We start from the raw sequence: 26,088 nt of genomic DNA, 5'->3' as shown, positions 1-26,088 counted from the left end.
CATAGTGTTTCTATGGTTATATATACATCTAAATATGTATTTATAATTAACTGTGTTGTCTTCCTGATTATTCATATCTCTCGCTGTGTTCAGCTTGTCCTGGTTCCCTTCCTGTTTGATGCGTGTCACTGCCAAGTCCCATTTGTCATACATGGTCTGAGCGTGGCCTGGATACCACGAGGGTGAATGTATCCAACAAGGGGGACGAGGAGTATTTGCGCGGACTTGGTGTTTTTTGGGGAGGAGTCGTATTAGGCAGAGTTTCCTGGCTCTGAAGTTTCCAATATGTCCCACAGGTTTTGTCCGTTCAGCTGCAGACCAGATGGACGACAGCTCATCAGTCAATGAAAGCATATTTTATGCTTGTTTTTAAAAAGCCCTTCCCAAAATTCTATGACTAAATATAATTTTTTTAGTCCCTTTATATTTACTAAAAACCTAATTATGTTAGTTTGCTTCAAAACTTGCTTTACCTTGGCCTGCTACAGTTGAGCATCAGCTCTCAAATGCCTGAAAGTCTCATCTGCCACCACTCCACATAAGACTTATCATCTTGTTTGCTGTTTAACCCTCACACCTTAAACATGCATTACTTTGCTGTTTTAGGTGTTTCCCCATCATTCTCTGCCACATTTCACACACACATGACCTCAGCTGTAGTGTTTTCTGCACCGTTTCTTCTTTATAGACCTATGTGCAGTGCATCACTTTGTTGTTTCCACCTCCGACAAAATCTTATCCGTCCTGTGCATTTTTTTTTAGTGTGACCACTGTGACCAAATTACAGACGTCGATGCTCATTCCATGTTTTACATGTCATACGCGCAGACGGTACAATTTTCCTCTGGCGTGTGAGACCGAGGTTGTAAAAGGGTTAACCTATGTTGCACAGCAGAAGTTCATTAGATTTATTTGATGTGGATCAGATGTTAATTTAAACATCCCATTTCCCCATCTGCTCAGCGACTCAAAAAAAAAAAAACCACTGGTGCTCAGAGGAAAGACTGTTGCCATAAGCCGTCCATTATCTCTCTGTCATATCTGCGTAGATACAGCACGTTTTAAACATCTATCTTGCAGGTATTGGCACGCGTCCCTGTTTAGCTCTCTTATATTTATATACTCAGAGGCTGTGATGTTTTTTTTTTTTTCGTGAGGTACTTAACAAAAACGCACAACACTCAAGGCAACTGACAAATTTCTGTTACGTTTTTTTTTTTTTCTTTTTGCCACAGCAAAGATTTATATGCCACATTAAGCCTCTGCCCCAAAGTCAAAATCAATATGACAGTGATTTATCAAATGCAAAAATAAAAAGTGCACTTGTACTGTTGTTGTTGTTGTTGTTTTTTTCCCCCCCATTTGCTTACCACCGTGTACACGTGTTTGTGTTCCAGAGATCAACAGAGTGCGTAAAGACATGTACAGCGACACAGTGAATGGCCTTGTGGACAGACACCCACTGGAGCTGCCCGAGCCTGTGGGACCCATCGTCCACCTGCAGGAAAAACTCTTCGTGCCTGTCAAAGAATACCCTGACGTGAGTAGCTGTCTTCCACTGTATCGGCTGTACCGCAGATAATATTTGTGCATTAGCCGGAGTTGTTTGAAATATTAATACGAAAAAGCGTAATTGATTTACTCACCTTGAGCAGCGACGGGAACTCTCCTGGTACTTGTGTATGTGCATCAATCAACATCTGCGATGTGATTTCATTTTGGGGATGGATGGTTACATTTTCGGTGGTATATGTTGTCAGTTTTGAAGCCATTAGCAAATGTAATGAAAGTGTGTTACACTTGTGTGTGTGTGGGGGAGTGGGGGGGTTTAACCACAGTTAGTCAGCCATCCTCCTGCCCTCGTCGTGCTCTGAAGTACACACATGAATGGTCGTGTCGCGTCTTGAGGAGCAACATTCCTCTCTCCGTAATCCTAGCAGCTTGCAGTGAGGAAGTGAATGGAGGGGAGGTGACGAGTGGATAAGCAGCACTGTAGAGCAGAGCCAAGGCCGAGCAATGCATGGATTGCATTTTTTTCTCCCTGACAAAATTGATAAAGAGCCCCGGGGACCAGCTGAGGTTCAGCTTAGCTTTAGTCGACTGTCAAAACCAGACCCGGCCTCTGAGTTCATAAACTAAATCAGCCAACGAGTCCCATCTTTCACTTTTCATCTGCAGTGACAGGACTGACTCCAGGCCCTGAGACGGTTCCCTCATTAGCTGTTAGAATCAGATGCGCCCTTAGTGTTGCTGTTGTGTTTTAAAATCATTCTTTGTTTTAAATGCTTGTCAATCTTTACCCCCCCAAAAAAAAATCAAGATTAATGTGGCGTATTATCGAAATAAAAGTTAACTTTAACTTGTATTTATCCTGTATCAAAGGTTTAGTTGCACATTAGCAGGAAAACAAGAATTTATGTGCACACACATCTCAGGATTAGTTACTTAATAATACTCGATTGTCTCTTAAGAGGTTCATCGGTCATCAAATTGAATCTTTGTCGTTTTTTTTTAAAGGGCATGTCTAATACTGTCATTTTTATCTGAAATAATCCCTCTCTTTTAGTAAGATAGAAGCCAAAAGCAGAATATTCCAGTATTTTAAATGTATCTTTTTCACCTGACATTTTGGCCGTTGATATTTCCGTGAAAATTGAGTGAAACATTAACTGTGACCACCTGTGGCTGATGACACTCACACATTCTTTAAGGCAGGGCATCCTCAGGTGATCCCTTTTGTTAGCTGCATGTAGATGAAGAGCACGGCGGTAACTCGCTAGTTTGTTTACGAGCTACCAGGAAAGTAAACACTGAAGTAATTAGGCTTCCTCAGCGGCGGCTGAGATGAGTCGCCGCTGACCTGAGTCGACACCAAGTCATACATTATCTAATTAGGCCTGATTCAGAATGTCGATTTGGTGACGTATCGTCATCCCTCCTCATGGAATATGCTAATCGATGCACCCGGGCAAATATCGATATTTTAATTAATAAATGAAGGTGCTCTAAAGTAAATAAAGGGAGGGAAATATGAAGCAAGGGAAGAAAGTGTCACTTCCTATCCCATCTGTCCGTCGCTTAAAGGAGAGGAAATGGTAATAATGAATATTAGACTGGGGAATATTTTTCCCCTTCTCACATTTTCATCTGATTCCCCTCATTGAGTAAAGATGTATGCATATATATACGTGTATGTGTATCTCACTGGCACCAAGTCTAGGTTCTGACCAGAAGGCAAGCAATTATAGTTCCCCAGTCGGTTTGTGTGTGTGTGTTTGTTTTTTGACATCAACTCTCATGCAGTAGACGATTTGTTGTTGTTCATACCGTTTGCCCGTCTTCCCCCCTCTTCCACACTTCTCTTGTCATTTTAGGGATTCATAGCATCGACTTGCATTCCCTGCAGTTTTCACTTTAAATGACAAATAAGACTCCCACCTTATCCTGGAGGCTGGAGTCGCACTCACTCAATAGGGTTTCTCTGTCTCACCTATGAGCCCCCCTGCTCTGGTTTCACCAGCAGATAATTAGATTGCCCTGGTGCCTGGATGCAGTGCAGCATGTCATTTCTACCAAAATAACTCGCCTTGCCAGCACACCTCCACCCTAATTCCCTTAAGTGTGTCTCGTTTCTGGCTAGTGTGCGGTTTGCCTGTGTGTGTTATGTGCCGGGGCCTGTGTCTCCATCGTCCTCGTTGTCTGCATGTGTCCCAGCCCACGTGCCCACGTGTTCATCAAAGTCAGCCGTTTCACCGGTTGTCGTCAGCGGTGCGGAACGCTGTGAAGCGTCACCGCGCGTCTTGACTGACAGCCGAGTCGCAGGCTATCTGATAACTTCAACCTTCAATTAAATGCTATCTGTGGCTCCACTTTTCTTCTGAGCACACACACACACACACACGCACACACCTTGATAGATAGTTGACTGATGGCTCAGCATGTCATTTCTGTTGACCTTCAGGCTTCTGATAGGATATGTGACATGTCTTTTAAGTGTGCCTCTGTCTCCTCTTTATTCCCAGAGTATTTGTATTACCTTTTGCTCAGGTGGTTTGTTGCGGGCTGCACACGCGAACACGCTCATCCTCAGTTAGATGCAAGCTGTTGAGCAGCTAGTAAACAGGACTGTTTAGATTATTTTGGCCATTGCAAAGAAAGAAGCATTTATGTAGACTGGATTGAAAAGGAAATTGGGTGACGCACAGCTCTGCTGCTGCTGGTGTTTCTGTTGCATTTGTGTTTATCTGGTCTTTGGGGGGTTTGTCTCCTGGTTTCTCCATCTCCAAACTAAAGATCCACACAGGAACAGATGTTTGATCTCCCTGCAAGTAGTCATTTTGTGGTTATTATTCCGTCCTTTGAAGGCAAATTAATCTAGCTGAAGACAACCAATGTCATCTGGAACAAAAAACACACAGCCAAGGGATGAATGAGCAATATTGGCTCTATCCACTATGATGTTGGAGACTGGAAATTAGTTTTGTTTGTTGTAGTCATCACTGTATTGTAGCTACAGTCCTCATACATTTTAAACTTTAAATGGTTCCCTTTTATTGAGGAACAACAGTAAAAAGTAATTAAAATGCCACTAAGAAAACTGCATTAAATAAAATTGACTCAATCACTTTAAACCTGCAGTGGGATAGAGATGCACTTTGTACCACAGAATTATTGTGCGAGTGTACATGTGTCATATTTTGCAGAGTGTGGGAAAATCACAATATCGCCTTGATATTTCACTTGCACTGCAAGGCACAAAGAGATGAGAATCCGTAAAAGAAAAGGGCTCTGCTCTGTTTCCTGGACATTTCTCTTTTTTCTCCCTGCAGTGAAATTGCCGAACCAAGCCAGCCACAGAGAAAGTCATTAAGCTGGTTCCCACGAGGGTGTCATCACTTATCATGCCAGCTCCTGATATTCTTCTGACCCCCTTAAGTCATTACCCGTTCCTGGAAATGTACCGCCCAACACCTCACCTCAGCAACTGAGCAGCAGAGAGGAGGATTTTCAGATCCAGCCATGCATTATTATAATCTGATGATGGGATGGTTTTCTAGTTAGCTATTAGATGCAAAGGGTAAAACCAATGATGATTTAAACTGAGAGGACTATGTTGTAGTTCTTTTACATTATAAGTGGAAACCACTTTGACCTGTGCTTCCAAACTTCCATCACTTTATCCTCTTTTCCTTTACCTTCACCTCTGTGCGCTCCATGCAACCCCAAAATAAACCCGAACGGAATTATCAAAGGAGCCGTGGATTAGGTGTTAAATGCTAGATGTGCTGAATAGAGAACTTTGAAGTCTGTAGGGCGACTAGGCAAAGATGTCATCATTGGAATTGAAGTCTTATTTTGTCTCCTCACCGTCTTTTAAAACTCCTCCCCCGTAGATCAAGCGTGCAAAGTGCTGTAGGTTGTGTACCTGTGTTCCCCTCGTTTTCCTTTTATCCGTTTTTTTTAAAGTGTGGAAATGCTGTGAGGCTGTGTGCCTGTTTGTGTAAGTTGTGGGGATCAAGCCACAGAGCAAAGGCAGGTGAGATGGCTTAATTGAATGATGGAACATTTTCTCCCTCAAAGATGAATGAGGGATAAAAGGCAGTCGGTTGGCTTGTGGCTTGTGTGTGTGGCGTGTTGTGTGTCGTCGCAGGAACAGATTGATTTGTGCTGAGAGAGGGAGAGAGCGAGGGAGAGAGAGAGCCATGCGCCACGAGAAGATGACAGATAACCAGAAGAGAAATGGCAAGAAAAGGGGAAGAAACCTATGAATCGACCAGTGTAAGGGAGGGTTACAGTCAAGTGAAGTCTGAGAGCAGGCAGCATAGATTTGACCATGCTGTTATACATTGTACTGAATAAACTCTTGCTTATTTCCATAATACCAGCGAGGCTGGCTAATAAGTGATTGGTATTCTCCTCTTGTCCTGGCCCTGCTCTTTGATAAGCCCTGTGCACACACACACACACACACACACACACACACACACACACACACACACACACACACACACACACAAACACAGCCAGAGAGCATGATCTCATTTCCTGTCTCCCCACCACCCCCAAACAAACGCCATCAAAGACTCAATTGTTCTACCTCTGCGAGTATTGTTGATGGAGCTGCTGTTGTGTCTCAGTTGTTCACACAAAAACAAAAACCACCAGTGCACGTGCACTTAAACCTAAACACCACAATCTGCTCTGGATGCTGTGGGTGTCTGCGGGTGTCTGCGGGTGTCTGGAAGAGTTCACCCCGTGTATTGTGGTTTTGTGCACACTTGTGCTCGACAGAACGTGCCTGTGGATTAGTGATAACTGGGGCTAAACAAAGGCCCTTTAATGTCACTGTAAGCCTGGTCCTGAAGGGGGCTTTGTACGCACATATAAGTGAGTGTGTGTGTCGGAGTCTGTCTCGTTAGAAACCGTGTTAGTAAATGTGGATGAATTTCTATGTGTTTCTAAAAGTATAGCAACCATAGAAAAACTCTATCAGTCGACCTCTTTACAGAGTTTATACAGTTAATATAACTGTGTATAAAGTGCTGGTTGACAGCGTTTGATTAAACACAATTGCTTTAATATACACATTCTATCACAGGGCCGGGCCCTGGCAACAAAAAGTAACAGACAACAAATGGACAAACCTACACAGAAGAGGGAAGTTAGGTCAGAAGATAATCCATGCACTGACTGAACTGACATTACTCAGAGGAGCTGTGTGTGTGTCTGTGTGTGTGTGTGTGTGTGTGAACGCAAATGTCCAAACGAGGTGGACTGAACTGGATATTAATCACTGCGATGGCTCCCCAGTACAGAGTCTAATGTCCAATTGAGCTAATGTTTGAATAGAGCCGGTCGTCGTCTGCGTAATTCACAGCGAGCAAGTGGGCGCGTTGATGACTTTTCTATTGCTTTTCTGTTGATCTCTCTGCAGCAGCTTTCATCTACATCCTCGGTGCTGCACATCGACATATTCTGAGCTTTGACCTCGTCTTGTTCGCAAGTGTTTTCTTTCACTCTGGAAGAACTCTTTCTTATTGTCATTGGTAACGGGGGCAGAGTGATTTCTGACTGTGAATTAAAATAATCTAATCTGACCCCTCCGGTGCAGGATAAAGCGGTAGATAATGGATGGATGGATATTTTGAACTAATCTTGTTTTTGTGAGCCAGTGTGAGGATAGAAACTAGCTTTTATCACTAGGTACAGAGATAGTTCAGCTAGAGGATGTGAATATAGAGGATGGTATGTTTGTCAGTGAGGAAACCGTATCTATCTCTCTCCTTTGGTTCGTTCCTGGCAGGGCTCTCCGGCTCTGCACACTTCCGATAACTCACTTTGCTTAGATTCCCATTGTCTCTACATTCCAGTGGCTTAAAACGGAGGTTACCTTTTCAACATCCAAGAGAAGAATGTCAAACCCTCCGTGCTGAGTTTGACACCAGGGAGTACAGAGAGAGAGAGAGAGAGAGAGAGGGCTTTATTCCATCACTGTAATTATTTCTTTTTCATATCTACTGTAGAGTTCCACTTCAAACTGCAAGTGGAATTGTACTCGACAGTGTTGTTGTTTCTTTATACATCCCTGGTTTGAGGTGAGGCGTTTGAAGCTCTGTGATTTCATTTCCTCGAGTCATGTGTAAGTAAATCCTGTGGCGACTCCCTGGCCAGACACAGCGCTGCATCCCTGCCCACATGTGCGTGAGCGCATGGCCCCTCTCTTCATCATTAAAACACATTTGACAGTGGTTTCGCTCGCCTCCACCCACAAGCTCTCACTCTATGGGAGGGCCCTTGTGTCATCATCTCTCTAACCTCCTCTGTCTGGATTTCACTGAGCTTTCTTCCATTAGGCCTCTGCTCACTGTCGAGTGCAATTGTCATCAGCATATTCAGGTCCACAGAGAATACTTACCACTGTCAGAAGGAGAGCTGTAGCAGCAGCATGGTGAGAGAACGCCACAGAATCAAATATTAAATGCACTTTCTGTACCATTCGAGCAGCAGCCACCTCCGATTTTAAATCCAGTGTGCTCTTTGCTCTTCTCTAGTCCTTCTGACATCTGGGGCTTGCTCTGTAATTCATCTATTGTGTGCATTTAATATATTCATAGCCTGTAATTCGGATGGGATTTTAACTGATAGAAGATATGGATGCACCCCCTCATAACCCCCTAGGTTGGTGGGAACAGTCACATTGGGTTATCTGCAGCAAAACCTACATGTAAATATAGAACATTTTTAAACCGTGTATGTGTAAATGTGCCGTATTATTGCAGCAGAATAAGAAAACCCGGCATGTTGTCACTGTAGTTTTATAGGCTAGAGGCCATGCATGCGCTTATGTGCGCTGCGTACGAGGACCCACTGTGCCCGTGTCTCCTGCATCACTGTGATGCAGACAGACAGCTCTCTCCCGAGCTCCTTGAGGTGCTGCGCTCTGTTCGCTTGTTTACGTAGAACGTCAGAGACAGGCCAGCAATGTGTCGTTGGTGGCCGACCTCCAAAGACAGGTGCTCAAGCTGCCTCCACAAGACCCCCGGCATCAGTTACAGTTCAAGAGACGAACAGCTGTGCTTCTTCTTATTATGAACATCCACTATGCTAATAAGCATGTGAATACTTTGGAAAAAAAATGCTCAGTAAATATTAATAAAATGTCCTTTTGGTACAAAGCTTTCAAGCCCCAGTGCCTGATAAAAGAGGGCCTTGATAAGAAATTGGTGTCAAGCAAACGACGACACCCCATAACTCACCTTTTTAGCAACACTCTCCACATTGATGCATCATGTGTAACACTATCACTGGGCCACTTCAAGATGGATCTGGAACCGTGGAAATTCATCCCGGGATTGTTTCCTGTTGAAATTAAATGAATGTGTCTTATACTCTAACACTCACACTGGTGTGTTTCTCTCTCTCTCTCTGTGTCTCCTCAGTATAATTTTGTGGGGAGAATCCTTGGCCCTCGGGGTCTCACAGCCAAACAGCTGGAAGCAGAGACAGGATGCAAAATCATGGTGCGAGGCAAGAGCTCCATGAGAGACAAGAAGAAGGTAGGTCAATCATCATCACGTGTCACATCTGTTGATAACAACACTGCTGCTCTGCAGATTCTCTCTCTTGTAATCATAAAATGATGTCAAACTCTGTGTGACTGTGACACACAAACACCAGCCACACACTCGGTTAATGACAGTTGAGAGGGCTGTTGGCTGAATGCTGTGCAGTGGAAAGCACACAATGTCGTGCTGAAGAATATGGCCATGGCCAAGGCCGAGGGTGTGGGGGTGGCTAACACTATTTCTGGACCCAGTGAGCTGAGGCCGGAGACATAAAAGGATAATGTTGTGTGTACACATGTCCTCCTGTGACCCAAGGGTTGAACTTGTAAACACTCCTTAACACAATTATACAGTTAATATTTGCACTGAATGGTGCAGTTTTTAGAAGCAGCCACAGGCAGCGTCTTTAGTTTGTATGTACAACGTCTGGACAGCCTGACTTTAAAGTTTGTTTAAAGTTGTATTTTTATACATCATACATTTCAGCTCAGGCTTATCATTTAATAATTAAATAGTTAACTAGAAAAGCACTCGGAGAGTGCAGACCTCAAGCCCCATCCCCGTACGGATTGCGCCCAAAATTGAATCACTTGTTCCTGGTCCCATTGCAAACATTTCCTGAAAAATTCCTCCAAATCCATCTGCGACTTTTCGAGTTATGTTGCTAACTAACAGACAAACAAACTCCAGCGAAAACATATACTTCCTTGGCAGAGGTTAAAGGTGCCATATGTAAGAATGTGGCCAAAAACGGTTACTACATTCAAATTTAGGTTTCGTTTTCTGACGTAACTGGCAACCCGTGGTTGCTCGGCAGCTGAGACTCTACTGACTGCAATGATTGGTAGACGGAGGTAGGGTGGCACCACATGCCAAAACATGATTTCAAAACATAAACATGATTTGCAGTCTGCAAAATATATTTTTTTATGTAAATATTTTGTCTGTACTGTTGTTGTTGGTGAGTTCAGTTTGTTATATGAACATTATTCCCGAGTCTCTGTGACATATTAGGAGGATTTTATGGCCAGTTGCTTTAGATTTATTACATAATGCACCTTTAATTAATACTTACATAGTTGTATCTGAAGCATCCATGCATATTTTGACCATTAGCTTTAGCTTTGGTGTCTTTTTTGTTGTTGTTCTGTTCATTTCTTCATTGATTGACACCTTTTGCAGTTTAAGTTCTATAATCACTTCCCAGTCGCTCACATTTGCAAGGAAATGGTGATGTATGACAGGGCATTTATCTAAGACATGTGTGTATTTCAGCTCTCTTTTTGGGAATCACCTTCTCTACACACAAACAGATGAAGACATATTTTCAGCTGAGTCATTATCTTAGACGCTCCAGTTTGCTGCAGGGCCAAGTTTTCGTCTGTCTTTCTTTTCTTTTCTTTTTTTTTTATGGCTCCTCCATTTGTATTTTAATTTCTGTCTCTTCTCATTTCCCTTTTGACTGTGTTCATTATTACTGAACACGATTAAGACGTTCTGCTGTGGTTCTTTCTGTGGAATTAAAAGTTTAAAAGTCGTTTAATTGGAGCGAACGCGCGCTCAAACATGTTCAGGCTCACTTGTGCACGAAGTATAGAAGTATAGAAGAAGAGGCAGATTTTGTTTTCCATGCATAGAACACAATTATTTTGAACTTGGGGATTTAATTTCTTCCATTTAAATGACATCACCTTTCCTCATCACCTGTTAAACGGAAAAATATCACGCAGGAATCTGCTTGTTTTCCATTATTCCCTTTCAGTAAATAACAGAAATGACTTAAATGTTGTACCCCAAAAGCTTTAAATGTGTGTGTGATAAGTGTGGTTCAGCCACAGCTGCAGCCTCCAGTCACTGCATCCTCAGCCTCAGTATTTTCAGCGTCGATGCCCCGTGGCAGCAGAGGAAGCCACAGCAGAAGCTTCGCCGGTGTGTTTATTCAGGATCCATTAGCGGCAGCGTTTTTATGCTCTCAATAATTCAGCTAGTTGCTCCCTCCTGGGCCGCACTGCCTGATGGGGAGTCGGCTCACTGGAGCTCCGCAGTGGGAGAGAGTCAGGCAAAGACTGAGGGACACACACACACACAGAGAGAGAGAATAATGGGGAGAGGGTGCAGAAGATAAGGAAAATGAAGAACTAAGGTGAGAGAAAAGAAGCAGATTAAGAATAAAATAGTGTTTCTTCTTTGTAAATATGCATTTTTTTCCTCTTCGTAATACAGCTCATGTGCCACACTTTACCTGCCTGCATTCCAACATTGTGTCGCATTATGTTCACTCAAGTCATTTTATTCACAACCGCTGAGAGGAAACACTGATGCTCCTGACTTCATCTATTTAATTGTAAATAAGATACAGGCCAGGGTTTTGTCTTGTTTTAAAGATGAGCTATCACCACTGTGGTTCCTTATAAAACTTGAACTTGTTGTCACCTGTAACAATGACACAGTAAATACCCTTTGTTGTTGCACATCTGCTTTTTTAGTTTAGTTTCAGTTCTTTCAAAGGAGAGTCATTCAACACAATTCAAATCCACAGTCTTAAAAACATGCAGATGTGGCGATTAGGCAAATTGGACGATCGAAATTGACCGTAGGTGCGAATGTGAGAGTGGATGCTCGTTTGTCTCCAGTTGTCTCTGCTGTGATGGACCTGTCCAGGGTGTGACCCCCGCCTTTCACCCCATGTCAGCAGGGATTGGTACCAGCACCCCCACAGTCCTCATGTGGAGGATAAAAGCGGTAGAAGATGAATGAATGAATGAATGAATGAGCTGTGGAAAGATTAGCAAATCTGATGCAAGCTCTCTTACTTACATAATGACAAATACTAGAAAGGAGACAACCCCTCACTGTCCAAAAGAACCCCTGCAACACAGCCCTCGAATAAAGCATCCACTCTACCAGAATAGGTAGAGTGGATGCAACGGTTTTATTGTTATTTTGCAAATGTTTTTAAATATTCTGTGAGCCATCGTTTAAAAGTACGAGACGGCTATAATAATATCTGTCAACAAACTCGCACCCAGAACAATCTTTTCTTTCCACTAACTAGGTTGACAACATTTAGAGTCGTTCTCAAAAATGTTTATTTATTGTGTTGGGTGAATCATTAGCACAGTGACCTGCAGGCAGCGCAGCACTGTTTGTAAATATAGTTGTTTTGTTTTAAAAGTGAGGAAACCTCATCGTAGATCTGAACTCTGTATTACTTCGGTTTGTTTGTTGTGTGCCCATGGTGTCTCTTTAGGTTTGTTGTTTTCCATGCATTACATTTGAAGTGGCATTCAGTCAGTCATAGCATAAAATACGTAGCGAGATCCAGTCTAGTCCTCGACTGGATTTAGCTTCTGCTTGTACTGCAGTTATAAGAATGTCATGGTAGCACTGTGGTTTATTTTTGTGTTTTCTCTTTTTCTTGTCGGGGAAAATATAGAGGTATTTTGGTTTAAGTTCGGTGTCCTTTTCCTTAGCAATGTTGCATTTTTAATACTACGCAGGAAATGGTGTTTAACATCTGTATATGAAACCCTTGAAATATTAAAGGTCCCATATTATGCAAAATCAACTTTTTAATCATTTAAATACCTTATATTTGGGACTCTGGAGGTCCTATCAGTCGGCAAAGTGTGAAAAAAGATGACTCACTCATGTTTTTGTGATCCTCCTCAGTCTAAGTACAGGAGATAAACACTCAACGTTGACTTCCGCAACCACTGGGACGTCACAATGCGCTAAATTCCTGGAATTGTTGTCTCGCGGAGCTCCGCTTTGTTCGTAAAACACGCAAGAGTGCTGGCGAGGGCAATGGTATCCGAAATCCGGAAGTGCGCGGATAGTTCTATTCTTGGCTCCACAGTGCAGCACAGAGTCCTACACAAACTTCCAGCCTCAGAGGATTTATCTGTCCAGTGGATACATGTTATATATGACGGCAATGTGGGGCATGGTGTTGAACTGGAATAGGAGGAGACGGAGGAGACTAACTCAGAATAATAACCTGTTCTCAGAACATCACACGCTGATCAAATGAGACGAAATGTAAGGTGAGAGTGAGTTAATTTCAGATGCATTCTCTGTACTTCTCTGGGCAGAGACTTTATGACACATTTGTTCACACAGAATAGCTCGCACACGCAATTCCATAGAGAGCGTTTCATTTTAAGGTGTTCAGAATGTTTTGTTGTGAAATCTTAGGCAGTTTTCAGATGCGGCCGTCAAGGGAGGACGCTTGTTAGCTCTGTCCTTTGTGATGATTACTGTCTTAACCGTTGGACAGAAATGGGACTCACGTCTAGATCACTGTTCTAATTCAAACTCTCACGTGATGCGGCGGCTCGAGTCTCCCCCGGTGTTGACGTTTACAGTCGTGCTTAATGTACAACAACAGCAGGAACAGCGGCAATTAAATTACAGGTAAATCATATTGATTTAGTGCAGGGGTGTTTTTCCTCCCATTTGCAAAAAACACTTTCCTCATTCTGTTTTAACCATCAGACAGTGTGAGCGCACAGATAGCACCACTGACAGCTGTTGTAGTTGGAGCTACAATAAATGTCCTTATATCATTAAAATGACAGAATCGTTCATTTTCTGTGTTATTTTGAACACTGAATGGATTGATTTGTAGATGCTACCTTATTTTAACACTTGATGTCAGTTCAGATTGTGATGTGTATTTTAGGTTTAACCTTGATCCCTACAGTGCTTTTTAGAAGTATATATCAGGATATACATTTTTGATGATCTAGCATGTAATGAATTTGTGGTATCAGCGTGATCTCTGGCAGAGCAGTATAGACCTCTGGCTCTGGATACCTTCAGCCTTTGCCAGCCACCTGACAGCGCCACACCATGACTCCCAACATTTTATAGCTTAAGAACTGGCACTCGATGACGTTGGCAGTCAGTCAATATTCTCAACTTGATTTGCCTGTTGGCAGTGTAGCATACAAGCCTGCTCTCCTTCATTTCTTTGTTGCAGATTACCTGACCCAGCACTTACAAAAGCTTGTTTGTTTTTTATTAAGAAATTACAGGAAGCTTTTGTGTTAACAAAAAAAAAAAAAAAAAAAACACAGAGCAGAGTCCAGGTATTGGTGCCCAAGGGGTTATTGGCTGGAAATGACTTGCGAGGGCAATAGGGAGGATGTGATGGTGCAGGACATTCAGGGAGGCAAATGGCTGCAGGTGTAGCAACAATTGCACTGTGGTTTATTGGTGCTATAATTACTTCTGTTGATGTAAGCTGTAGTGCGGTTCCCCTTTTTCTTCACATAACTAAAAAGAAACCTGACATTTAGGTGACCTGTTTACAAAGGAGGAGAGAAACAGTGTTGATCCGGCTGATCTGACAGGTGCTCTTTAGTGAGGCGCAGAAATAAGATCTTACAAGTCTTGCTGAATATTGAATCATGGCAAAAAACTAAAACGCGTTGTCTGCGAATGAATTGATAACCCAATTAATTCATAATTTAAAAAAATAACTTTTCCTACTGTGTATTGAAGTTAGTTTATCTTGTTCATATGCAATGTTCCATATCCCATTTCTTAACCAGCCGATCCTTCCTTCTCAACATGCACACTTGTCCTCGTCGATCCTTTGATGGTTCTGCAGCTCCCCCACTGCACCTGTTTTGTCTGCTGGCATTTAGCCTCGGGTGCGTTGACCCCAGTCGAGGACGTCCTTGTGGATCAAAGTAGTCGACTGTTCAGCGTGAGAGCGAGAGAGAGAGGCAGAGTTGAAACGGTGCAAATAGTTCCATTTACGAGTGTTAAAGTGCAGCGCTGCCAGGACGTCATTTTTACCACATATTCCAAAATCCCAAAGCAGCAGGGTGGTATATAAAGCAGGGCTGACCTTCAGCCGCGACACGCAGGATTGAAACCTCTGCATCTGCTAATGTCCGCCCTGTCATGTCCCTGCAGTAATAAATAGAGCGACTTCCCCGTGGATAGAAACCAGGGTTCCAACAGGATCGATGACATTAACAACAACAACAGCAACAGCAGCATAAAGTAACATGAACATGTACACGGCTAACGCGGAGGGTCATGGTGAGAAGAAAAAGAGTCGTCTATTTTTATAACCTTTATGAATGTGGTGTCATCCATGTTAAGAATTGAGGCCTTAGAGTATATTAGGCTCAAGCTGAGAGGTGTGAAAGCCAGGAGGCAAACAGGTGTTCTACAGACCACGGGAGCCGGGGAACCTTTTTTCCTCTGATCCTATTCTTAGATGTTGTTCCTAGATGCAGTATTCGTTTTATTTGTTTAAGATGATGTGTATATGTTTGCCAAAACTGATACCCTCCAGTATGTAGTTAATGCTATGGCATTTGATGTCAGCCAGCATGGGCATTCTCTTCAAAGGCTTTTCCCAGTATTCCCTCCAGCACTCGCCTCCCCTCTCTTTTGTCACCCTCCCACTCTCTCTCCCCCCCCCCCTCACCCTTCCACCCCTTTGTCATGCTGTCACTTTCTCTCAGAGGGCACACTGCGACCTTGTTCACAGTCAGTCACGCTGTTGTGTGTGTGTGTGTGCGGGTGTGTGTGTAAGTTTCTCCTCATGTCTTCATGGATACAGTCGAACCAAATAAACACAGACGCATGATTGGCAAATCTCATTACGGCCAACTAAAGCAGCATTTCTGCTGTTCATCAGCGGCCTCTTCAGCCACAGGTGGTACAAGAGTCTGTGCTCAGAGTCTGAGTGTTTACCATAAAGTAAAGCCTGTTGCTCGCTCGACTGGAGCTGAGCTGCATAATCCCACTCGCTGTTTTGAAACGCAGCCCAACGGGGTGTAGTCCAGTGGTTTCAGAACAGGAAGTGAAGTTGCTATAACAAACGCACAAAACTTACAAACATTTCCTTTTTTATAATTCCATGTCTTTTTAACTAAATAACAGTTCCATATTGCTCTTGAACATACTGGGACTGGTTCCAAAAATGGCTCTGACTCAGTCAAGCAATTAAATAAATATGCTATCAAAATTGAAATGAAATAGTGTAATGTTGCTTTAATAAACAATATGTTTGTGTATGCCCACCATGTGTTTTTCGGCTGCCTTCATAATGTATCTGTCCACTGTAGAAGAGGCTGAGTCACCTTCCATCCCCCATGTCCCCTAATAGGCTATAAGCAAACAGCCATGGTGAAATAATGGGCTGACTGCTAAAAGTAGGCCCTCCCCCTGTGCAGAAAAGGAGAAAACGAGAGTGGAATATTGAACCCCCCTGTGTTTGTGTTTGTGTGTGTGTGTGTGTGTGTGTGTGTGTGTGTGTGTGTGTGTGTGTGTGTGTGTGTGTGTGCGCGTGCGCGTGCACTAAAAAGAGCAGTGCCATGGCAACAGCTCTTTGGAGTAGAAGGTAGGTGGGTGGCACTCGACTCAAGTGCTAAGCTGTGTGTGTGTGCGTGTGTGTACGCGCAGGGCAGCGTCCTGAAATCATGTCAGGTACCCCCCCGCGCTCTCCTCCTCGGAAGCATGCGCAGGAGTAAACGGTGCAGAGTTCATCAGCAGTCTGCACAAACAAGCACCAACAGCAGCAGGAGGGGGGGAGGGGCTGTTTCAGTCTCTGACCTCATCTGGAAAAGGAAATCACAATTTGATTTAAAAAAGTCATCAATTTGCTGTCTATTGGTTTGATTGTCTTGGTTTGTTTCCACAAAATCTGTTTTGATATTTTAATATGGAGTCAGATCATTTTTGTGTTTTTCCACACAACCGAGACCTAAATTCCTCAACTCGGGGGGGCGGGGGGGGGGGTTTGAAGTAGTCAGCTTTCAAACTGCTGGCTTTCATGGTTGTACAGTGACATGCGATACAACCTCCGAAAGCATTTGAGAGCATTGTCAGTGTCACACCACTGCTTTTACTGTCAGCAGGGCAACACGAGGAGGCAAGAAAAGAGATATTTTAAACGTAGACGCACCTACACATGTGAGGCTACTCCACATTTTGTCGCCACATATCCAATTTCTACCTTTCCACCAGTCTCGCTCCTCTCAAAAGAGCCAAGTGCGAATGTGCTTTTAGTGAATACAAGTGTTATAATTTGAACTGAGCACGACCAGACTCCAATTCAACAGCGGCATGCGTGTGTCAATCTTGTGCAGGAGAATTGTTATGTCTATTGATATGCACTTCAAAGCTACTGTGTGGTGTTTTTGGTCAGTATTGTGAGCCCATCTATGCACCATGTCCTCTGCATTCATGTCTTCAGTGCTTGTATTTTAACTGCCTTGAAAGGCTGTTGATCAGCGATGGTAGGCTTTCAGTATAGCCCTTTTTTTGCCTTTGACTCATGAGTGCTACAATTTGGCACTCTGTGAGTGCCTTGGCGCTGCCTTTTCAGGAGGAAAAAAACACTCCCTCAGAGAGCTATTGTTACTCCATTGTCCACACAAATGCAAGTCAGAGACAGAGGCACTCACTTAAGTACCTTCATGCACAACCCCTTTTTTCCATTAAATTGGTTTTATTTAAAATCCCCATCCATATCTCTTTGATCCGTCCATTCATCCGTCTTTTACTGTTATTAATTGCTGCAGGCTGGCTGTCAATTTCGTCTTTGTGAGGTAGGGTAGCTATTAAAGAAAGGTGTCCTTTCAAAGTTGAAGCTAAATAGCTGACTAAAGGGCCAATCCTGTCATCCGTCTTCCCTGCACAGGGCCCTGTCGTCCTCCGTGTATTAAACTGTGAGACGTTCGCCTGCACTTTCTCCCTCTTTAGAGGTGCATTCACTCACCACCTCTTTGTTTCTCCCTCTATCTTTGTCCAGGAGGAGCAAAACAGAGGCAAACCAAACTGGGAGCACCTAAACGAAGACCTCCACGTCCTGATCACGGTGGAAGATACACAGGGCAGAGCGGAGATCAAGATGAGAAGAGCGGTGGAAGAGGTCAAGAAGCTCCTCGTACCAGCTGTGAGTACAACATGCATGGCGTAATACATGATGGCACCCTGTCAAGTGTTCTGCAGAAGCAATTGTCGTAGAGGACGTGGTTGAACCCGATTTAGGCGCGTTAATGCGCAGAGAAGCCTTTTCATGTAAAGCTATCTCAGTGTGAACAACGGCATAATGGGGCTACATATGGCACAGCACCCCTCTCCTACTGTTCGCTTCCTGTTTTTCTTCCATATATAGATCAGGTGAACAGGTTGGCTGCACCCCCAGTGGTTTGGAAACACACGGGTAGCTGCACACACCTCCTGTGACTGCCACATTTCATCCCTGCTTCCCCTCCGCCCCAGCTTCCTCATACACTGTGCCACCGGTGATGCGCTGGTCGTTTTTTTGGCATGTGATGTGCGTTTCCTCTGTTCACTGTGGTGATCTGATGAGAGGGGCAGGTGACAGCACAGATTTGCCATCAGGTGGCAATCCACAGGGTTTAGTAGTCTGATGAAATGAGATCAGTCAGTGCCAGGCGTGCGAGATCAACCAGCGGATGCTTCGTAACATGAATCCTAATATTGTTGAGCCACTTTATCTTTTAAATGCAGAATTGTGCTTATGTGTGTGGGAGAAATAAATACACCATGAATGATGATTGTCCTAGATATAGCTGCACGGCAGTGCAATTTATCTGCCTGTAATGTTTCAGGAGCAGAATAATGATGCCTTTTATAACCGCAGGGAAAGTGACAGCTCAAGACTCGCAGCCCATTTAATTATAAGCAAATACAGATGCGTTAAAAGCAGACGCTCAATTCTCACCCCTCTGAACTTACCTTAAAAGTATGTGATCACATGATATTGTAGGCTAATCTCAACTGCACCTTAGAGATTTGACAGCAACATTGTTCTGAGGAGTGATGTAACTCGGCACATCTCCCTTTTGTCTCACTGAAGGCTCCTTGCAGCCAACCCTCATCAGAACAGAGTGCCACTGCAATAGCCTTCAGACTCTTTGAGAATTCCTTATTAATTTCCCATCCAAACAAGGGTATTAAAGACGTTCTAGAGATTCGTATCTGAACCATGCAGGAGATTAAGAATAAGAAGAAGCTCTCCACTTTTATTTCTCAGACATAAGAGTTTTATGGAGCTAATTAATGACCCGTCGTAGTCTACCAGAGGCAATTTTTCCTTCAAGTAAGGCATCTTTGTTCATTTAAATGTAATGAAGGGATCATTCCATTAGGCAGATTGTCTCTTTTAGGCCATCAAATGAACCCATAAATAATTTGATCGTTGAGGAAAGAAATGTTCCTGCCTTATTTTATGATATAATATCAAATTGTTTATCTAGAAATTCTATAAAATTCCTAAGAACGGTAGTCAGAGGTCTATTTTTGTTAAAGCAAATGTAATACGGTTCGGAGTTCCAGCTCTAAATGAGATCATGCTTTGAATCACATTCTCTAAACACGCTTAACTGTCACCGAAGGTCATCCCAGCTCCAGAAGGGAAACGAAGAGGAAGGAGAGAGAGAGAGAGAGAGAGAGAGAGAGATAACCAAATGTTGTTTTGTCTTCAGTTTTTTCAGTAAAGTTAAAACGCTCTGTAATGATAGCTTTGCTTTTTTAAATAATGTCACATTGACTCAACGTGTGATGTGAAGCCAGGATGTCTGGCATGGAGAAGCCTATACTTAACCATTTAATCTAAGTATGCAGTAATGTTATATTTGATCATGAAATGACTTGTCAATGGAATTGTTTGACCCGAGACACATATGAGGGAATATGTTGTTCATGCATTTTGTGTTTTCGAGTGCTTAACAGAGCAGATATTGACTGTTGTGTTAATGCCCTGTCAATGACGGCTCCTTCTCAAGACATTGATTGACAGGGAAGGGTTAAAGGTGCACACTTGTTCCTCTTTACCCCGATAGCTCCTGTTTTTTTTTTTTTACCCAATTTCCATGAACTTTTCAACTCTCAATGAACTTGGAACAAGGGAGCGTTGTCGAGATGAGAGAAACAGGAAGGCAGAGAGAGAGAGAGAGAGAGAGAGGGAGAGATGGGTGGGAGAGTTTGATTGAGCTACTCTTTCAAGTGTGGATTTACTCCACTGATCCTGCACTGGTACGCACACTTTTCCACACACACACTGACTAAAATGCTCTGCTTATCCCTTGAGTCTTTAGGTTAAGGCAGTCAAACGAAACCTGCAGTAGAGGCCCACTGCACTGTGGGTAACCTCCACTCTGATGCTTCCAGACCTGAATGCATAAAGAACCCTAACTTGCTCACTCTGCGTACCCTTTCTGTCTCCAGACTGGTACGATGGAAGGCACTGTCATGTGATCGATGAAGCCTATCGAGCATCACTTAGAACATATATTAACCTAGAATCTATTTCCTTTCTTCTATCAACCTGCTGTTTGATATCAGTGATTAGGATGAGAGCCAAAGGAATGAAAAACATAACTTAAATGTTTGACTACAGGCCATAATGCAGTCGCAGTTTGACAGATTACACTGAGTGTGTGATTGACAGGTGTATGCACTAGACATTGTTGTGGTACAATAATAAATTCCCATTTGTCCTCTCAGCATCTTTGAGGGACTAATGGGAAAATGACAGATAGGCAGACGATTGGTGGAGGCCACACAAAGGCCTTGTCTGTCGCTAACCCCTTCTGTTCTTCCTTTCCTAATAAATATGTTGGTCATAGACTTGTTTACATTTTGCTTCTGGGCAGTGGCGCTGAAGTAAAGAAGCAGTATTTCTTTTTCTTGCTTCTTTTCTGTGATCTTAGCTTGAAAAAAATCCACTTACTTACAGTACATGATGACTGCATATTATGTCATAGGCTGAAATCACAGCTTCATGCTTTATGTGCTTGAAGATTAAAGAGTCCTATAAGCCACTGGGCTTTCCTCTTTTTCTAGTATCTCTAGTGAGATATATTTGTCAGGTCATTATGGCTTTGCTTTTTTTTTTTTTTTGCATATTTTCCCCCTAAAATATGGCAGATTTGGGAAATGAAGCATGCTTTTATAAACACGTTACCCTGGTAACAAAGAAACGGCATTAGCACATCCTTTCTTAATCATTGTCAGCTTTGAATTATCATTTTTAGTATTTAGTGATTTTTTTTTGGCCATTTTTTTTCTTGTCTTGAAGTCATTGACACATTATGGTGTGAAGCAAATGTTCCTTCAATTAAAAGAGCAGGTCATTCCTTTTGAACCACTGAAGCAGCATTATTTTGAAGCATATGTATATAGATTTATAGAGGAAGCATGAGACCATGGTGGCCACACTGCTCGGATCTGACTCAGTGCACTGATGACAAACACTTGCCGCAGGCCACTTACAGTACATTAAAAAAAGAATAGAAATTGTGAGCTGGCCTTGAATTTTTTTTGCACACACACACACATATTGAGCATATGAGACAGCAGCGAAGGCTTGGTTTTTTAGCGAGCAGCACAAAGAGAAAGAAAGAGTTAGTTGGCACTGGGGCACTTTGGCCCTGGAGAGGCCAAGTGCATGTCTGCTTGAATGAAAGTGTCGTTCCAGAGAACAAAGTGAGCATGGTAGCAGCCGTGCAGACCAGTGGCCTCGAGCACTGCACTCCGTTTGCAACACAGTGGGAAAGACTTCCTGTTTCCCTGTTTCCCAGCTTCAGCTCACTGCTCCCTCTCGTGCTCCAATCCCCTCCTGTTCCCTCAGTCACATTGTAAAGATCTGTTTCTGGTATTTTCCAGTCCACATTTTGGAAATTACAGGTTGGTTTCATTGCTCCACTTTTCTTTTTCTTTTTTTTTGGTTTTCAATGGCTTTTCAGTAGCTTGCAAAGGGAGACCTCCACACGTTGCCGTGTTTGGCTTACCAGCCTCGCTGTTCTCCTAATAGGCCAAGACTAAGTTTCTCTTTTGGGCAAACCTCCGTGACCCTTTGTTATAGTTCCAGGCTCTTGCTCTTCACAGCCTGAGTCTCTCTCTCTCTCTCTCTCTCTCTGTCTCTCTCTACCCTCCTGTGTTTCACTGCCGTGGACCACCACAGAGGAAGGAATATATAGTAGGTGTTTTTGCAAAAGGCAGACAGATGGACCTTAGCGCGAGCCAAGTTTGCCGATCTGCAGGGTGTTGTGTCTGTACTTGCCAGTAGCATCCGGCTTTGCAGAGTGCTACAATCACAGCACCACCAGAACCACTCAGAGGAAAGACAGGGGCAGAGAGAGAAGATGACTCGATTTTAACAGACAAAGTCTGTTCTAGCAGTGTTCTGACTTGGCAATCGGCAAACACCCTTTTTCTTCTCTTCTCTTTCTCTCTCCCCCCTCTCTCTCTCTCTCTGTCAGCAATGTATGACAAATGAGTACAAAACACCATCTGGCTGCATCCATCCATGTGTGCCTCTCCAATTAATGATGTTTATTCTCCGTTAGGTCTACCTATCACTACCATTCTCCTGTTATTTACTCTTAATCGACTGCTCCCCCCCCCCACACACACACACGTCCTCTGCCATGCATGATCTCCATCCATTTCCATAAACGGCAGCTTTAGTTGGGGCCTGATTTATTGGCGTGAGTGATGCAATGCACGGCAACAGGACTTAAAAAACCATAATAGTGCAATTACTTCAAAGCTGCAACTTTATGGTCACACAACGTGGGAGATTATGCGTCTTCGCTTCGTGACGGGAAAAAGATTTGAGGAGTGATGAAACTGGCGTCTGGCGATTGGGGGGCCCAGCACGTGCTGCATGTGCTGAGCAAAGGTGGCGACACACTCGCACGTGAAGTCACACTGCGGAAGAAAGGCGACGTTATCTTGTCCAGTATAGTCTGCGATTATGTGCACGTAAATGTGATGGATAACAAAAGTGGCGGTGAGCTCATGATGTAGACTTCGAGGCGTTTGCGGGCAGCCAGTAGTTAGATGCTCTTAGTCAACCTGGCAGCCTTTCTCTCCCTCTGGGTTGTTATTACCTTCATCAGGCTAATGAACGAGCTGAATTGGATCATATTAACCTCCTGATCTCCACCTCCCAGGACACTGCAGTTACAACAAGCTGGCCTGCACTGTTCACTGCACTGTGTGTGTGTGTGTGTGTGTGTGTGTGTGTGTGTGTGAGAAAGTGAGAGAGAATGGTGAAGCCAACCCACCTGCATGAAGACACTGCAATCTCCCACATGAATGTTAATCATCTTTTTAATTGGCTTCCTTGACTCGGTGACCTCTACTTGAGACGACAAGTCTGCATCATTGTGCTTTGCTTTCACTGCTGTTCTGCTGTTTTTTTTTATTGTGTGAGAGAGAAAGAGAGGAGCCGGGCCTCTAGACGGTGACCACACACACACTCCCAGCACTCTTCCCGTCTGCCGCTTTCATCATTATGTATCTCGACTTCATTACGCTCTTTGCGCTCATTTACTCAGCCTTTTCGGTGCTTCTATACCCTGCTAATACATTTGAGATAAGTACTCCACGCTCTCATTTAAACCTTTTAACCAGGTGAGCGGACAAGAGCAAACACTTAAGGGCCCGTAAACACAAAAACGAGTTTCGGACAGTCTGTAAAAGTTTCCTATTAAGTTTGTTTAGGCACAATTATATGGCATAATAAGTTCTTCTTCTGTAAAAAGCCTGTGTGTGACATATAAATTACCTGTGATTAATCGTCCACATGTGGTAAGTGGTGGTGATCGGAATTGACCACATAATTGCTTTTACGACAGGTAGCATATGTGACTTTTTCTGACAGTTCTGCCAATAATGATCACGGCTGCATGTCATTTAATTGGTTAGTGCGTGAGAAGTGGCCGTGTGAGGGGCAACAGCATCTACTCGAGCATGCACCCAAGCGAGCGCCAGATCCCAACACCACAACAAATAAACACGGGGTGTTTTTTATTCATATATTTAGTCACAACTTGCTAAGTCAAAGCAAACCTTAATTATCTTACCATAGTCATCTTTTCTGTCCATGTTTCCTCGTCCCCTGTGTCCCCTCTCTTTGTTTTCTTTGTTTGTGGTGGTTGTGTATTTGCCGTTCTCTGTCTCTCTCTCTGGGGGATTGAATGGACAAGCCGTTGAACACTACTTCTATTATTGTTTCTGCAGTGGCCTGAAGGCCGCCACATCCTGTTAACAACACACAGGTTACAATCCGTACAAAGGACTGGGGATATATATCGGTCTCTGCAGTATAAGTGGTTAAAAAAGTAAATATGTCCTTAAACTGTGCTCATGGGATGAGAGACAAAATACTTGTTTGGACCTAAATGTAATTGATTATTTCCCATACACACTCATACTTATTTAAATAATTGTAAACAAGAATATGGTGTTTCTTTATTTGAAGCACAAATAATAGTGTAGTGTCATCAATCATTTAAGCGGATACACAGAAATCCTGGCTCTTTTGTAGTAGGTATACAGTACGGTGTATATTTATTTGCGCATCAAGTAGACATTTTGGAAGATGGAAGACGTTAGGAGGCATTTAGTTGCATGTGCACACTTGCTGCAGCACATACGTTACCTCTTGAGCTTCTATCTTCGTGTCGGGGCCAAACCCACAGAAGGTTGCAGCTTGGTCTGGTCTTGGCCTCGGGGCTCCTCCCCTGCAAATCTCCATCTGCCATTTCCAGCTCCATGGCTCTCCTGGCGGGCAGACAGGTGGTTCTGACCCTAAAGAAACAGCACCCCTAAAGGGAACAACCTGCCTCAGCCTGGCATCCTTCCCCCGATCTTGTCCTCTTCCTCTTGGATTCCCTGGCCCTGACACAGAAAGACGAGCAGACTTCATCAGCGAGTTTTAGTCTGCAGAGACGCTCGCTGCCTTTGATATTTTAGCTGCGAAGCACATATAGAAACACAATTAACATCAGTTGTGATTAAATAAATCTGCCTTCATTTAAATGAATGCTAATTACTGTATGATAATGGAAATGTCTTAATGCAGCGGCCTTTTAATTAGGCGGGTTATTTATGTTATTTAATTGTATGATTTAGATTGAAAGATTCTGTTTTTGTATCTGCTTCCACCCAAGGCTGTGGGGGTTAGTGTTTGAGACATGCCATGAAAGCTAAGACAGAGGCAGTGTGACTTTGAATTTCTCCCTCGGTTCCGTTCCCCTCATCATCAGGAGTTTGCTCACGGAGTTCAGTCACAAGAATCGGGGGGGGGGGAATTCCAAGGCACAAAAAAAAAAAGATTCAGATTTCAATAACATTTGTGCTGAATGGCATCTTTCATCTCCTCCCTCACTGAGTGTTAAAAACAGAGCACAATAATATTTATATGCACTTTTAGGCCCAATCTGTAGATTAAAGGGGATTACATGAAACACAGACAAATGTGTATTTCGTAAAGGCGATCCATCAACATCAAGTATGAGTCAGATATGATCTGTGGTTGTGATAGAGCATCACATGATGGCATACACATCATGTGCCACTTGTACAGAATACTAGTGCCTGTCTGCTGTGGACCATAAAAAAAACTTTATGGATTATTTTTCTTTTTCAAAGGTTCCCCAGTCCATTAATGCAGTGGGATTTGGGCAGTACGACAATGACAGATGGTGCGTTATCATTATGAGAGAGAGAGAGAGAGAGAGAGAGAGAGAGAGAGAGAGAGCAACATCGGGTCAATGAAGCAACAACACAAACACTCCTGTATAAAACCTCTCTGTTTGTATAAAAAATGCAAAAATCATTCCAGTTAATTAATAAACTGTGGTATGATAAATTAGACGAGGCTGTCACAGTCGACATAATTAATGGGAAACACGGACGAATGCAAACTCATTTAAACCAAGACTACACGTCAGAATGCTGCTGCTGTGTCACTTAGTGACGACAATAACTTGGCATGTGCAGTTTTAAATCCTTGTCATCTGTGGTCCTGAACCAAACCTTGGCCTCATTACGTTGCAATTAGCTCTTTGTCTTTTTTTTCTCCACACTCTCTCCTGAGTTCTTTTACTCGAAACACCGTCCTGTTGCTAATTCATCTCTTTCATTTCTCCACCTAACGGGAATAAATCCTGCTCCTTCTCCTGTCTCAGTCATTAGATTTCTATGTCGGCTAAAATCCCCCGTGAAGGAG

General features: G+C 43.2%; 1 protein-coding gene across 6 annotated transcripts in view; it reads left to right on the top strand.

Annotated features, from left to right (window-relative positions):
* qkia (QKI, KH domain containing, RNA binding a) overlaps positions 1–26,088 on the top strand; it is a 61,910-nt gene that overhangs the window by 21,179 nt on the left and 14,643 nt on the right. For all 6 annotated transcript variants that reach the window (XM_083885969.1, XM_083885966.1, XM_083885970.1 and 3 more), the window contains exons 2-4: positions 1,398–1,540; positions 8,940–9,056; positions 17,848–17,991. In XM_083885969.1, coding sequence (XP_083742095.1) covers positions 1,398–1,540; positions 8,940–9,056; positions 17,848–17,991 — 404 coding nt within the window. The remainder of the gene's footprint in view (positions 1–1,397; positions 1,541–8,939; positions 9,057–17,847; positions 17,992–26,088) is intronic.

Source organism: Microchirus variegatus (assembly GCF_963457635.1).
Source record: "Microchirus variegatus genome assembly, chromosome: 2".
In the NCBI taxonomy this organism is placed as follows: domain Eukaryota; kingdom Metazoa; phylum Chordata; class Actinopteri; order Pleuronectiformes; family Soleidae; genus Microchirus; species Microchirus variegatus.
This window is presented reverse-complemented; position numbering and strand designations above follow the sequence as displayed.